We start from the raw sequence: 13,767 nt of genomic DNA, 5'->3' as shown, positions 1-13,767 counted from the left end.
AAAACTGCATCTTGTTTTAATATGTTCCAGTTCCCCCTAAAAACTCGTTCTATATTTTTGAAGGATCTATTATACTGGCTAATGAATGCCCACTGGAAGCGTTCATCCTTCGGTTTAGGGCTAGTGTTACCTTTTAAAAGTTTCTCCCTTTCTATTACGGCCACTTTTGATCTTGCCGTCTCCAAAAGTTCAGCAGAGTAACCCTTCTTTGCAAACATCACAGACATTTCATTGAGTTGTTGATCGCACATACGCTCATCTGTACAGTTTCTTTTTATACGGGCAAATTGACTGAATGGAATCCCATCCAGCCAATTGGCATGGTGCTGGCTTGTTCTCTCAATGCAACTGTTGGAGTCCGTGCTTTTCCTAAAGGTTTTAGTATTCACCTGGCCCTCAGAAATATAAATAGTCAAGTCTAAAAAGGCAACTTCCTTCTGACTTTTATTAATTACTAGTTGTATGGCCATGTCATTGTGATTGAGATTTTCACAAAAGATATTCAATGATTCCTCACTCCCACGCCATATAAACAGAATATCATCGATGTAGCGCTGCCAGGACACCAGGCCCGCCGCCAGCTCGCCGTTCTGCTGAATAACTACTTTGTCTTCGATGGTACCTTCTATATACAGAGGGTAGGCACTGCCATGGGCACCAGGTTCGCCCCTAGCTACGCAAATCTGTTCATGGCCTACTGGGAATCACATCAGGTATGGCAGGACGGCGAGCTGGCGGCGGGCCTGGTGTCCTGGCAGCGCTACATCGATGATATTCTGTTTATATGGCGTGGGAGTGAGGAATCATTGAATATCTTTTGTGAAAATCTCAATCACAATGACATGGCCATACAACTAGTAATTAATAAAAGTCAGAAGGAAGTTGCCTTTTTAGACTTGACTATTTATATTTCTGAGGGCCAGGTGAATACTAAAACCTTTAGGAAAAGCACGGACTCCAACAGTTTCATTGAGAGAACAAGCCAGCACCATGCCAATTGGCTGGATGGGATTCCATTCAGTCAATTTGCCCGTATAAAAAGAAACTGTACAGATGAGCGTATGTGCGATCAACAACTCAATGAAATGTCTGTGATGTTTGCAAAGAAGGGTTACTCTGCTGAACTTTTGGAGACGGCAAGATCAAAAGTGGCCGTAATAGAAAGGGAGAAACTTTTAAAAGGTAACACTAGCCCTAAACCGAAGGATGAACGCTTCCAGTGGGCATTCATTAGCCAGTATAATAGATCCTTTAAAAATATAGAACGAGTTTTTAGGGGGAACTGGAACATATTAAAACAAGATGCAGTTTTAGGTCCGATGTTACCTGTGAAACCTCTCTTTGTTTACAGGAGGGCATCTACACTTAAAGATCAGCTGGTAAAAAGCGGTATAGAAAATAATCCTAGACAAAGTATTAGAACTAAAGGTTTTCACCGCTGTGGAGAATGTCTAATGTGTAGGACAGTAAAAACACCTCTACGAAAGATAACTGAGTTCACAGTACATGGTCAAACATTTCCAATAAGGGAGTTCATAACATGTCACTCCAAGAATGTGATTTACATTATGGAGTGTACATGTGGACTCTTTTATGTTGGCAAAACGGGGAGGTGTGTCAGGGTCAGATGGGCAGAGCACATCTATAACATCCGTAAGGGTCTTGAGACTCACACAGTCTCTTTTCATTTTAAAAAAATGCATGAGTCAAAAGAATGTTTTTTAAAATCATTTTGTGGTATCCAAATGATTCTCCCAAAATGGAGAACTAGAGATGTACAGAAAAGGCTCTCACAAGCGGAGAATAGATGGATTCACCGTTTAAATACCCTGACACCAGGGGGTTTGAACGGTGAATTTGAGTTAAAATGTTTCTTGATATAACTCACCTCCTCTTACTAGGTCTATGATTAGAATTTAACCTGTATTATCATGGTAATATCTGTTTTTATTTTATATGGCCACTGAGAGGAATACTTTGTGGACTATATATATTTTTTGGGACATGCATACACTGGAGATATGAAGATATCATATGTCAATCAGGATGGTAAAAGTCCGGAATTACACCCTCCGTTTCAAGTGTGCGGCGATGGAACGCAAATATAGGAACTTCCGGAATCTATCGAGCCGCATTTGGAACGCAAATACAGGAAGTTCCGGCAAGCAGTGACACGCATGACGCACGTCCGGTTCTAGCGAGATCGTTTTCGGATGTGACAGCGGCTTGTCCTGTGCTGTAATTGTTACCATCTGATGTCCCTCGTTAAGAGGGTTTAAATAGAGAAGCTTACACATTACAGCCATGCTTCTGACGAAGGACGGATCCCGTCCGAAACGCGTTAAGCGTGGTTGTATCTTATTTGGACTCCTGCACTCATCGACTGACTACAGGGTGAACTCTGCATGGTTGTGGTGGTGGGCATCCGGAGCTCATTCACCTGTTTCACTGGACACCTGACGCCATTCGAATCCCCTGGACAGATTCCAACGCTGGTGATGTGCCTTATGGAGATTGATATGCTATTTTAAATTTGTCTTTCTGTACGTGCATTTTGTACACAATAAATGTGATCCTTTTAAAAGGCTTGCTACACTATATTTTGTACTATAAGTACCTCCATCAATTATCCTTGCTAAAGGATTAGGAGGTGCTTATATTTTCTCTTTCGTAGATATAAGCTGGGCCCACTACTGAGTCCCCTGAGAAAAAAAGAATTATTCCATTGTGATTACTTGATTTCATGTGACCAGAAGACAACAGGAGATCCTGTTTCTTTGTTATACGGTGAATCAACCTTCATGTCTTGATTCTTACACATGGGTGACATCTAACATGGTTACTGGAGAGCGCTACTACTAATATACACTTCTTTTTCTTCGGTCTATTCCTAGTGTGTTTTGGATGCACACTTGTGTATATTGTGTAGCTGCACTTCTGTTTTTATTGCGCACTGTATTTTGAAAACATTTTCCACGATTTATACAGGAAGTGCCTATGCAGCCATTGTTCAGCATGACTGCAGTGTGTAAAGTTACACTTCTGCAGCTCTCCAGAGTCCTGTGGTGATATACATACAGACCACTTTACAGATTTCATGGGTTCTCTCGTGCACTTTGTATCTTCTACATACAGTAGTTCACAGGTTCCCAACCACTGTGCTGGACAAAATACAGTACCAGGTACATAGCCCTCGTTTATAAAGACAGGCCTCTGATGTCACCAGTTTGATCATCGATGACCACTGCAATTATGGGAGTACACAACATTATGCAATAATTAACAGAATCTTAGCCACATACAGTAATAGATTTATCATTATCTCTAATTACATCATTACCCCAAAATGTATCATACAATCCAAATTAGTTTTAGTTAGTGAAATTAATTATAACTCCACTGTTGACTTTTTGCTGCAATGTGACAGAATTGCGATGACACATAACATATGTCCTGTTATATGTCCTGCGCAAGGTTCTGGCTAGTGTCTCCTCCCCACCAATGTGGGATCCTTTGTCCACCCCCCAAGAAGGGGTGTGTGGCCTCACTAAGTGGACATGGCCTTGTGACAGTGGGGAGGCATTGGGTGTCAGTGTTTCCAGCCACCTAATAGCTCCCCCTTGTGTGTCTCCAGCAATACAATCCCCAACCTATCTCTTTAAGCTCTCATAATTTACTTACCGGTCTTTCCTCAGCGGCGCTCTCTCTGCTGTGAATGTTGCAGATGTGACCTTAGGTCACGCAAGCATCACACCAATGGAAGCTGCAGGAGCTCTATTATCCGTCCTGGACTGTACAGGCTTTCTGCTGCTCTGCTGCTGCCTTTCATTAATATGGCAGGCAAGGACACATCAGTGCTGGAAAGCCTGTTCATCCCATTGGAGGACAGTCACTGTCAGCTGGGACTTCTGAAATTCGGAGACTGCTCAGTGTGAGCTTAGATGTCCAGGCTTTTCCAGATGTCCCTAGGCTTTTCCAGATGGCCCTAGGTATTTGCCTGTATTGCCTATGCCCAGGTCTGGCAGTGCCTCCACCTGATACAGGACGCAGGGGTAATGAAAGGGTGTTCCATCCACCAGGGATCGATTTAGTTAACCACTGCCTCAACAACACCAATCTAACCCTTTATACATAACCAGTATAAATCACAGTGTTTGTTGCCAAAACCACAACAGTATATTTATTTGTATTAAATAAAGCTAAATCTGTGGCAACCTTTAGACTGTCAAAAAGACAACACAGCAACAATTATAGAAATATGGACTTTAAATAATACACAAGATAAATGGAAATAAAATAGTAATAGAGGTTGAAATAGAATATTCCCAGCAATAGATGGAATAGAGAAGAGTAGACAACCGATAATAAGATTGTTAATTACCGACAACGGGACTGATTCATAGTTGTACGTTATGTTGATGTTTTCGGAACTGAGGAAATATTGTGGTCTGCTTGTGTCTCTGCCACAACGTTCACTTGCAGTGATTAAATTGCAATTGCAGTCACAGTGAGGATTCATTCGCAAGTGATTGACAGGGAGTGGCTGTTTTGTGGGAGGTAATGTCAGGATGATTTTCGGAGCTTGTATCAGTTGCCAACTGCAATTCTGTACACAGTAAACCACAAAGCAATCCCTAGAATGAACTGGAATATTCCATCTACTTAACAATAATCACAGCCACACACCACTATCACACTCAGTATTGCAGCCAGAGGCGTAACTAGATAATTCTAGGTGTCATAGCAAAAGTTTGTAAGGGCCCCTATGTGCCAACCAATGGTGATAAATGTATATAACATGTGTGATAAATGTATATGACACATGTAACATAGAAGATGGGCCCACTCAGCTCTGGGCCCCATAGCAGCTGCACCCCCTGCACTCATGGTAGTTACGCCCTTGATTGCCACATAAGAATATACTGTACATTACAATATAATATTGTTGCGAGCTCGGTCTGACGGTGGGTTACTGGGTACCAAAGGGTTTGGCATGCACAGAATATAAAGTCTAGCTGTGCACCTTTAGCAAGCAATGTCTCTCAAATAGAATTGTCCCTCTAATACTCTGAGATGCAGCTGGAACAATTTAGCATAGCAGCCTGGCAATCACTCAGTATCCTTGTCCTCTACTACTAGAGATGGATTTTAGCAGAGTTATTTCTGAATAGTAACGTAACTTGATATAGTAATACAACAGCAGTCACTCCTGGCTCGAGTGAAGATACCCTCTACAACATTTACCCAGGACCGGAGTCTGCCATTTGGTCCATGGACTAGCTTGTAAAGGCAGATACAGGCCTGGCTCTCCTGTGGGGTCTATATCAGCTACGCTTTTCTTTTTGCAGGATAAGGAAATATGCTGCTTCTCTACAGCCCAGCCCTACAGGGTTTATCTGCCCTGTAGTCTAGCTACCCAGTGTCCATTTTCTTGCTCAAGCAGGTCTGACTCTCTGCTCCTCTACACACTGACTCCTATTTGGTACCAAACAGCCTCCTATTAATGGGAAAGTCTTCCGCCAAATTCTGGCGGCTCCTCCTTACATCTGTTACACCCTGTCAGAGAGGAGGGTCCTTTTGGGAAGCACACACTGGATGCTGCCATTTTCGCTATTTCTTTGATTATACAGCTCTTGCAGTCTCCCGGTTACGACATTTCAGTGGGACCAGGGGACTACTCTAGCAGTAGTCTGCCCGTATATGGTATTTTGCAAAACACTTTTTCCCCATGGAATAAATGTATAAAGAAATCTACTTAATCTTTGAAAGGAAAAGTTCCATTTGTATTACTACATAATTAATAGAGTTCAAGTTATGAGTCAGTGTCAGTCTTAATCATCTACAGTATGTAATACATAACATTACAGAATGTGGAGCGTTTTCCTATCTGTAAAATGAGCTTTTTCCTATCTGTAATTTCAGGAATCAACAAGTTTACAAAGAAAATTCGAAGTCCTTATACTATCGATAACAATGAGCTTCTGGACTTCCTCTCCAGAGTGCCCTCTGATGTTGAACTGGTGAGTAATGCAAATATAATGTGTCCAAGCGCGACCACCAATAATATGGGCAAAATGTAATTCTTGAGACGCTGGCAGCCACTAGATGGTGCCCAAACTGAGCTATTCAACTGTATTTCTGTTCATAGCTCGATGGCTGCCGGCGTCTGCATTTCAGCTCTCAAACCCTGGAGCTGGCGAGCTGAAATGTGCGAAGTGACCTGTTTGGGCGCCCAGCACTTTGGTCGGGTTTAGCCACTTTACGCGGCTAAACCCGGCCTCTATGGGCACGATCAGCGCGATAACGGGACTCAACTGAATATCACCTCCATGATCTCACGTCACTTTAGACGGGAGATCGGGCGCGATAATCAGTTGAATTCTGCCAATATATGCTTACATCTATCTACCTCGACAACTATGTTGGTGCATGTTAGTCTCTGGTTCTTACAGCTTACCATGTATTGAACTACTTGTTCTATGCAATTAGAAACATGTGTGTGATGTCATTCACAGGGAAGTTCTAGGGTCATTAAAAGGGGAAAAATTATGTATAAAATTTGTGCTTGAAAATGTTGGAATAACAAATTCTATAAAAGTAAAAAAATTCATAAATTTCAAATTTAAATTCACTAGTTCCCTTTGAGGAATAAGAGTTATGGTTTGACAGAGCAAAGCAGAGATACTGACTCAGTGACACAAATAATTAACTAGAACACTGGATATTCGCTCAACTGAAGTGTTTGCAATGCATGTTCGCTACATCCCAGAAATGCTGCAGACTTAGCAAACCATATGTTCTGCAGTATAGGTCTTGTACAAAGTCCTTTATATGCATGGCACATGAATGTTTCATCTAAGTGATGATATTCTCATAGTGATATGTTAGGTAAACATGACAGTTACACAAGGCAAATAAAATGAACAGATCCATCTTCAATCAACACAGGCACAGTTTGATGAGAAGGGCTATTTGTTAATGCAGTCTTGCTTCACATCCAGTCTTCCCCTGCACAAAGCTTATACTGTCCCCCCAACCGGGACCCTAGTGCTTGGGATGCCGGCAGTCAAAATACCGTCAGCGGCTTCCCGACGTTCATGACCTAGATGGTAAGTATGCTACACCTAATCCCCAACCTCCCTACCCTAACCCTCCTTACACGCAGCCTGACCCTACACCTCAACGCCCCCCTCCACCCCCCTACAGCCTTACCAGTTACTATGCAGTACTACTACTGTTCCTCTTAGTGCTGATCCAGATCTGTGACTTATTCAGTTACTATGCGTTACTGCAGCTGTCCCTCATAGGGGGTAATTCCAAGTTGATCGCAGCAGGAAATTTTTTAGCAGTTGGGCAAAACCATGTGCACTGCAGGGGAGGCAGATATAACATTTGCAGAGAGAGTTAGATTTGGGTGGGTTATTTTGTTTCTGTGCAGGGTAAATACTGGCTGCTTTATTTTTACACTGCAATTTAGATTGCAGATTGAACACACCACACCCAAATCTAACTCTCTCTGCACATGTTATATCTGCCTCCCCTGCAGTGCACATGGTTTTGCCCAACTGCTAAAAAATTCCTGCTGCGATCAACTTGGAATTACCCCCATAGTGCTGATCAGGATCCTTGATGCAATTACTATGCATTTCTACTACTGTCCCTCTTAGTGCTGATCTGGATCTGCGACTTATTCAGGAACTATGTGGTACTACTGCTGTCCCTATTAGTGCTGATCCGGATCCTATATTCAGTTACTATGCAGTACTACTATTGTCCCTCTTAGTGCTGGTCTGGATCTGCGACTTATTCAATTACTATCCAGTACTACTACTACTGTCCCTTTTAGTGCTGATCCGGTTCCTTTATTAACTTACTATGCAGTACTACTACTGTCCCTCTTAGTGCTGATCCGGATCTGTGACTTATTCAGTTACTATGCAGTACTACTACTGTCCCTCTTAGTGCTGATCCGGATCTGTGACTTATTCAGTTACTATGCAGTACTATTACTGTCCCTCTTAGTGCTGATCCGGATCTGTGACTTATTCAGTTACTATGCAGTACTACTACTGTCCCTCTTAGTGCTGATCCGGATCTGTGACTTATTCAGTTACTATGCAGTACTACTACTGTCCCTCTTAGTGCTTATCCGGATCTGTGACTTATTCAGTGACTATGCAGTACTACTACTGTCCCCTTAGTGCTGATCTGGATCCTTTATTCAGTTACTATCCAGTACTACTACTGGGGGTAATTCCAAGTTGATCGCAGCAGGAAATTTTTTAGCAGTTGGGCAAAACCATGTGCACTGCAGGGGAGGCAGATATAACATGTGCAGAGAGAGATAGATTTGGGTGTGGTGAATTCAATCTGCAATCTAAATTGCAGTGTAAAAATAAAGCAGCCAGTATTTACCCTGCACAGAAACAAAATAACCCACCCAAATCTAACTCTCTTTGCAAATGTTATATCTGCCTCACCCTGCAGTGCACATGGTTTTGCCCAACTGCTAAAAAATTTCCTGCTGCGATCAACTTGGAATTACCCCCACTGTCCCTTTTAGTGCTGATCCGGATTCTTTATTCAATTACTATGCAGTACTACTACTGTCTCTCTTAGTGCTGATCTGGATCTGTGACTTATTCAGTTACTATGCAGTACTACTACTGTCCCTCTTAGTGCTGATCTGGATCTGTGACATATGCAGTTACTATGCAGTACTACTACTCTCCCTCTTAGTGCTGATCCGGATCTGTGACATATGCAGTTACTATGCAGTACTACTACTCTCCCTCTTAGTGCTGATCCGGATCTGTGACATATGCAGTTACTATGCAGTACTACTACTCTCCCTCTTAGTGCTGATCCGGATCTGTGACATATGCAGTTACTATGCAGTACTACTACTCTCCCTCTTAGTGCTGATCTGGATCTGTGACATATGCAGTTACTATGCAGTACTACTACTCTCCCTCTTAGTGCTGATCTGGATATGGATTAGAGCCAAAGGGGCTTCCACCCACTTGCTCCTCCTAACCAGCTTTTTCCCTCAAAAATTGGGTGAAATATCATACTTACCTTTTTGCAGAGTTTAGGCTTATCGCTGGTTGTTAAATAGACCGCCTAGTTACTAGGCCTGCTATGATTATAGGTATGCCTTTGTTTCAAGCGTTGCTTTACTAGAATGGGTACAAAGCATAAAATGACACTAGAAACCAGTTTATATAATGTTACAGTTAAAAGAGCTTTGTTGTGTTTCCTGGCACAGATACCTTGTTCCTGTTACAGCTTCTTGCTTCAAATCTTTCCATCTAGTATTTCCCAGCCCTAGCTGTAACCTCCATTCTGGCCCAAGGGATTCAGTATGATTTGCCGGCGGCCAGGATGCCGGCTGTCAATATACTGACAGCGGCATCCCGACCGCCAGTATGCTGGCAGCAGGGCGAGCGCAAAACTCCCCTTTAGGGCTCGCAACGCTGCGGGCTCGGTGGCTCGCTGCGCTCACCATAGGATCTATTCCCACTCTGTGGGTGTTGTGGACACCCACAAGTGGGAATAGTCCTGTAGCGCCGGTATTCCAGCTAGCCTCATTGCTGGCTGTTGGGATTCCTGCGTCAGTATCCTGACCGCCGGGATCCGGACAGACGGCAAATTAAACGGATCCCAACCTAAGAGCTGTCTATATTCTTCCTAATAAAAGGCTGCATCTATCTGACTGTTTTCTCTGAACTCTCTGTGTATGAACAGGTGCGGTACCGTGAGCTGCGAGCAGACCTCAACCACAGCCCCAGCAAAAGGAGGAAAAACAATCTTGGTTAGCTCCGCTACTCATCACGGAGAAGAACATCTGCTCGCCCCAGATAACGGGAGGCCCAGCGGCTCTTTGCATTCTCATTGTTTGTGTTACCTTACGCTGTTTTTTTTTTAACCTGATGAAGACATTTTGTAAATATTGTATAAAGGCAGATACCACTGTACAATACTAATTTGATATACATTTGGGAGTTCATCTCTTGCTGTGTGAATGCTCTGCCTGGATAGTTGTGTGATGCTATAAATCAGTATAGTGTAGATGCTGACTCTCCAGCCATGGCAGTGGCTGCTGGCACATGAGCTGGCGTTGGCATTACTAGGCGCACATTTATGTATGCACATGCTTTAGCCAAAAAGCTATATTTATTATATAAAGCAATTATTTGGGGTTTTGAAAAATAATATGCACTTTTGGATTCAGTGCCTAATGGGTCCCTGCTGTCATTGTGTATACGTCACACCCTAATACTTCCTCATTGTCTATGCTCAGACTAAGCTAGCAGAATGCTGAAGACGCTCTCACAAGCACCACTTCCAGCCATACAAAGGAATGAGTACATAGAAGCAATATAGGATTTGCACAGAACATGTATGCAGGGGAATATAAGTCAGACTTAGAAGTTAGGAAGTAGGGGATCGGTGTGGGATCCCGGCGGTCAGGAGACAGATACCGGGATCCCAACAGCCAGATTCCCGGCATCGTGTCCCCTCGCGGGCCTGCTGCGCTCACTACACTTCGGGCCTGGTGGTTACCTTGGGTCGCCACACTATTATATTCCCCCTTGGGTGGTGGCGTGGACCAACACCCGAGTGGGAATACCATGCTTAGGTGGGGATTCCAACCACTGGCATTTCCCCAGCTGTCGGAATTCCGGCGTCAGTATTCTAAACGGCGGGATCCCGACAGCCGGTAATTTAACCGCATCCCGGAAGACGTGTCTGGGACAACACGCTGTAATAATATTGGATGTGACATGATATCGGTTGTGTAATGAATGGCGATTGTATGAAAATGTGACTGTAAGTTCTATAAACCCACAACCAGGAATAAATTTCTCCATTGCGCGATTGATAGCAGAATGTGACTAACGGTCTATATATTACAGTGTCACCAATAGTGGTTTCAAGGACGAGAGCAGACAGTGCTGGAAATGGAATGAATCACTAATTCTGTGTTTATACAGTACGCAAGGATTTGTATGTTTGCCATAGCTGGGACATGGCAGGATCTTATCGTATGAGTATATATACAGTATATACAAAACTCAATGGCAGAAATAGTGGCACAGACACTTGTTATTCACAATTGATAATGTTATATTTACAGTAAAATATATTTTTATGAATATATAATATAAGCATTGCAATAACATATACAATTTCCTTAGTTTGCATTTTAAATAATTACAATAAAATTTGATCATAAATGTAAAGAGTAGGATTTACTTTATTTGGGGGGCAAGAGGTCCATCCAAGTCTCCAGGGCCCACCAACCCTAACTTTATTCTCTGACTACTGACCTGCTAGCTAGGGGCAGATCCAGAAAAAAATCACAGGGGGCTGCACCGTGATGGGGGAATCATGGTTGCGGGGTGTGACCAGGTGTGGGAGTGGCATGTGGCCCTACACATCCGCTGTGAATTCATAGGGGTAAATTTACTAAGCTGGGAGTTCTATTTAAGATGAGATGCTGCCCATAGCAACCAATCAGATTCCAGGTATTATCTTCTAGAAGGTGCTAGATAAATAAGAAGTAAAATCTGATTAGTTGCTATGGGTAACATCCCATCTTAAATAGAACTCCCATTTTAGTAAATTTACCCCATAGTATTAATCTAAAGTTGTTGTGCCAACTATTATAGCAAATGAACATCCCATTCATAGTTTGAGCAGCTGCGTGAATGACATTAGTAAGTAGAAGTGCTGGTATTTAAATCTACAGTAGACAGCCAGGGGCCCTCAGATGCTTTTACGATTTTAATAAGTGTGAAATTAAGTTTAGATGCATTTTCTGCACATCTGCCACCAACTGATACTCAAATGTTAGGCCGTTTAACAAGAAATATAACTACCTACTTTAATAGGCCCTTTGTCCACTCTTCAGTGGACAAAAGGCAAAATTCAAGGTTGATTGCAAAACAACATTTTCCTCTAATGGGCAAAACCAAGGGGGTAATTCAGACCTGATCGTAGCAGCAAATTTGTTAGCAGTTGGGCAAAACCATGTGCACTGCAGGGGGGCAGATATAACATGTGCAGAGAGAGTTAGATTTGGGTGGGTTATATTGTTTCTGTGCAGAGTAAATATTGGCTGCTTTATTTCTACACTGCAATTTAGATTTCAGTTTGAACACACCCCACCCAAATCTAAATGTGCATACACACGGTGAGATTCGGGCTAACCCCGATTCTCAATATGCGACAGGGGCTATGTCGGCATCGCAAGCACATAATGACTGTGCTTGCGATACTGACTATGTGCGATTTTGGCTAAGTGTCAATTTTGACTATCTTATCTACGAGAGAGTCAAAATTGACTTGCCTGCACAATCTATCCAGGCTTGCGATGCTGACCGCGCGGCACCGCATATCGGCATCGCATCTGGATCACAAGGTGACTTTCACCTTGTGATCTGAACTAACTTTTCTTACGATTTTGACTATATAGTCAAAATCGTCAGAAAATATCTCACCGTGTGTACACACCATAACTCTCTCTGCACATGTTATATCTGCCCCACCTGCAGTGCACATGGTTTTGCCCAACTGCTAACAAATTTGCTGCTGCGATCAGGTCTGAATTACCCCCCATGTGCACTGCAGGTGGGACAGATTTAACATGTGCAGAGAGAGTTAGATTTGGGTGTGTTATTTTGTTTCTATGCAGGGTAAATACTGGCTGCTTTATTTTTACACTGCAATTTAGATTTCAGTTTGAACACACCCCACCCAAATCTAACTCTCTCTGCACATATTATATCTGTCCCACCTGCGGTGCACATGGTTTTGCAATCAACCTTGAATTAGGCCCAAAATGTACTAATCTTACCCAGCACCTCTATATGATATTATACTGCAAACTTTTTAACCCCAACTGTGCTGGGATTCTGCATGTCTGCGGCAGATACTGTAAATCAGGGCAAGTTATTCTCCCTCCTGCAGAGCAAATCGGAAACTCTGACCAAACAGACAAGGGAATTATTCAGTAAACATTTTGCGTTTCATGTTGTCTTTCAGTAACACACAGCTGAGATATACAGGGCCAAATGTAATAGAGTGAGAGTTTCAAAAAGCGAGAGATTTGGTAAGGTTTTGCAGCAGTTGTTTTTTAAAGTGGCAATCATTTACACAGCAAGAGCAACCTGGGTTTGCAGTGTAAATGATTGCCACTTTAAAAAAAACCCTGAAAAACCTTACCAGATCTCTCACTTTATGAAACTATCACTTTATTATATTTGGCCCTCTATTTCCATAAGCAGTACTGAATGAAATATGTCACTCTTGTAATGGTTCATCTTTAAATACACACTGAATTGTAGTATATACAGTACTTTGCCAGGCAATTACTTAATATACATTGTAGTGACCTCCATACTATGCAGAGAATATTCTAGTGACCACAATATCATAGATAGCGCATTTTAGATTATGCCATACAAAACAACCCATCCTAGTCACTCCTATGCAATAAAGAAACATTCCAATGACTGAAATATAACATAGAGGGGATTTTCAAATGCTGGATTTCTCAAGTACAGGTCATGTTTTTGCTGGGTCAGCAATTATCCCCCGTGCTTCCACAGGCAGAAATCCCGAAAACATGACATGGTGGGGATACTTTATGGTTAAGGCTGAGAACCACTGCCATAAAGCATTTTAAAAAATGTAAAAAATAATAACCATATAACGAGAAAATAAAATGTACATAAACTGAACAAGGCCTATACAGGTCAT

General features: G+C 42.4%; 1 protein-coding gene across 3 annotated transcripts in view; it reads left to right on the top strand.

The window, feature by feature from the left end:
* The window catches only part of MCTP1 (multiple C2 and transmembrane domain containing 1), a 1,810,807-nt gene extending 1,797,693 nt beyond the window's left edge, over positions 1-13,114 (top strand). For all 3 annotated transcript variants that reach the window (XM_063964020.1, XM_063964019.1, XM_063964022.1), the window contains 2 exons: positions 5,923-6,020; positions 9,748-13,114. In XM_063964020.1, the coding sequence (XP_063820090.1) occupies positions 5,923-6,020; positions 9,748-9,819 (170 nt within the window). In that variant the 3' untranslated portion in view covers positions 9,820-13,114. The remainder of the gene's footprint in view (positions 1-5,922; positions 6,021-9,747) is intronic.
* Positions 13,115-13,767: the final 653 nt, after the last annotated feature.

This window comes from Pseudophryne corroboree, chromosome 1 (assembly GCF_028390025.1).
Source record: "Pseudophryne corroboree isolate aPseCor3 chromosome 1, aPseCor3.hap2, whole genome shotgun sequence".
NCBI lineage: Eukaryota > Metazoa > Chordata > Amphibia > Anura > Myobatrachidae > Pseudophryne > Pseudophryne corroboree.
The sequence above is the reverse complement of the archived record's forward strand: the minus strand, read 5'-3'. Positions and strand labels throughout refer to the sequence as shown.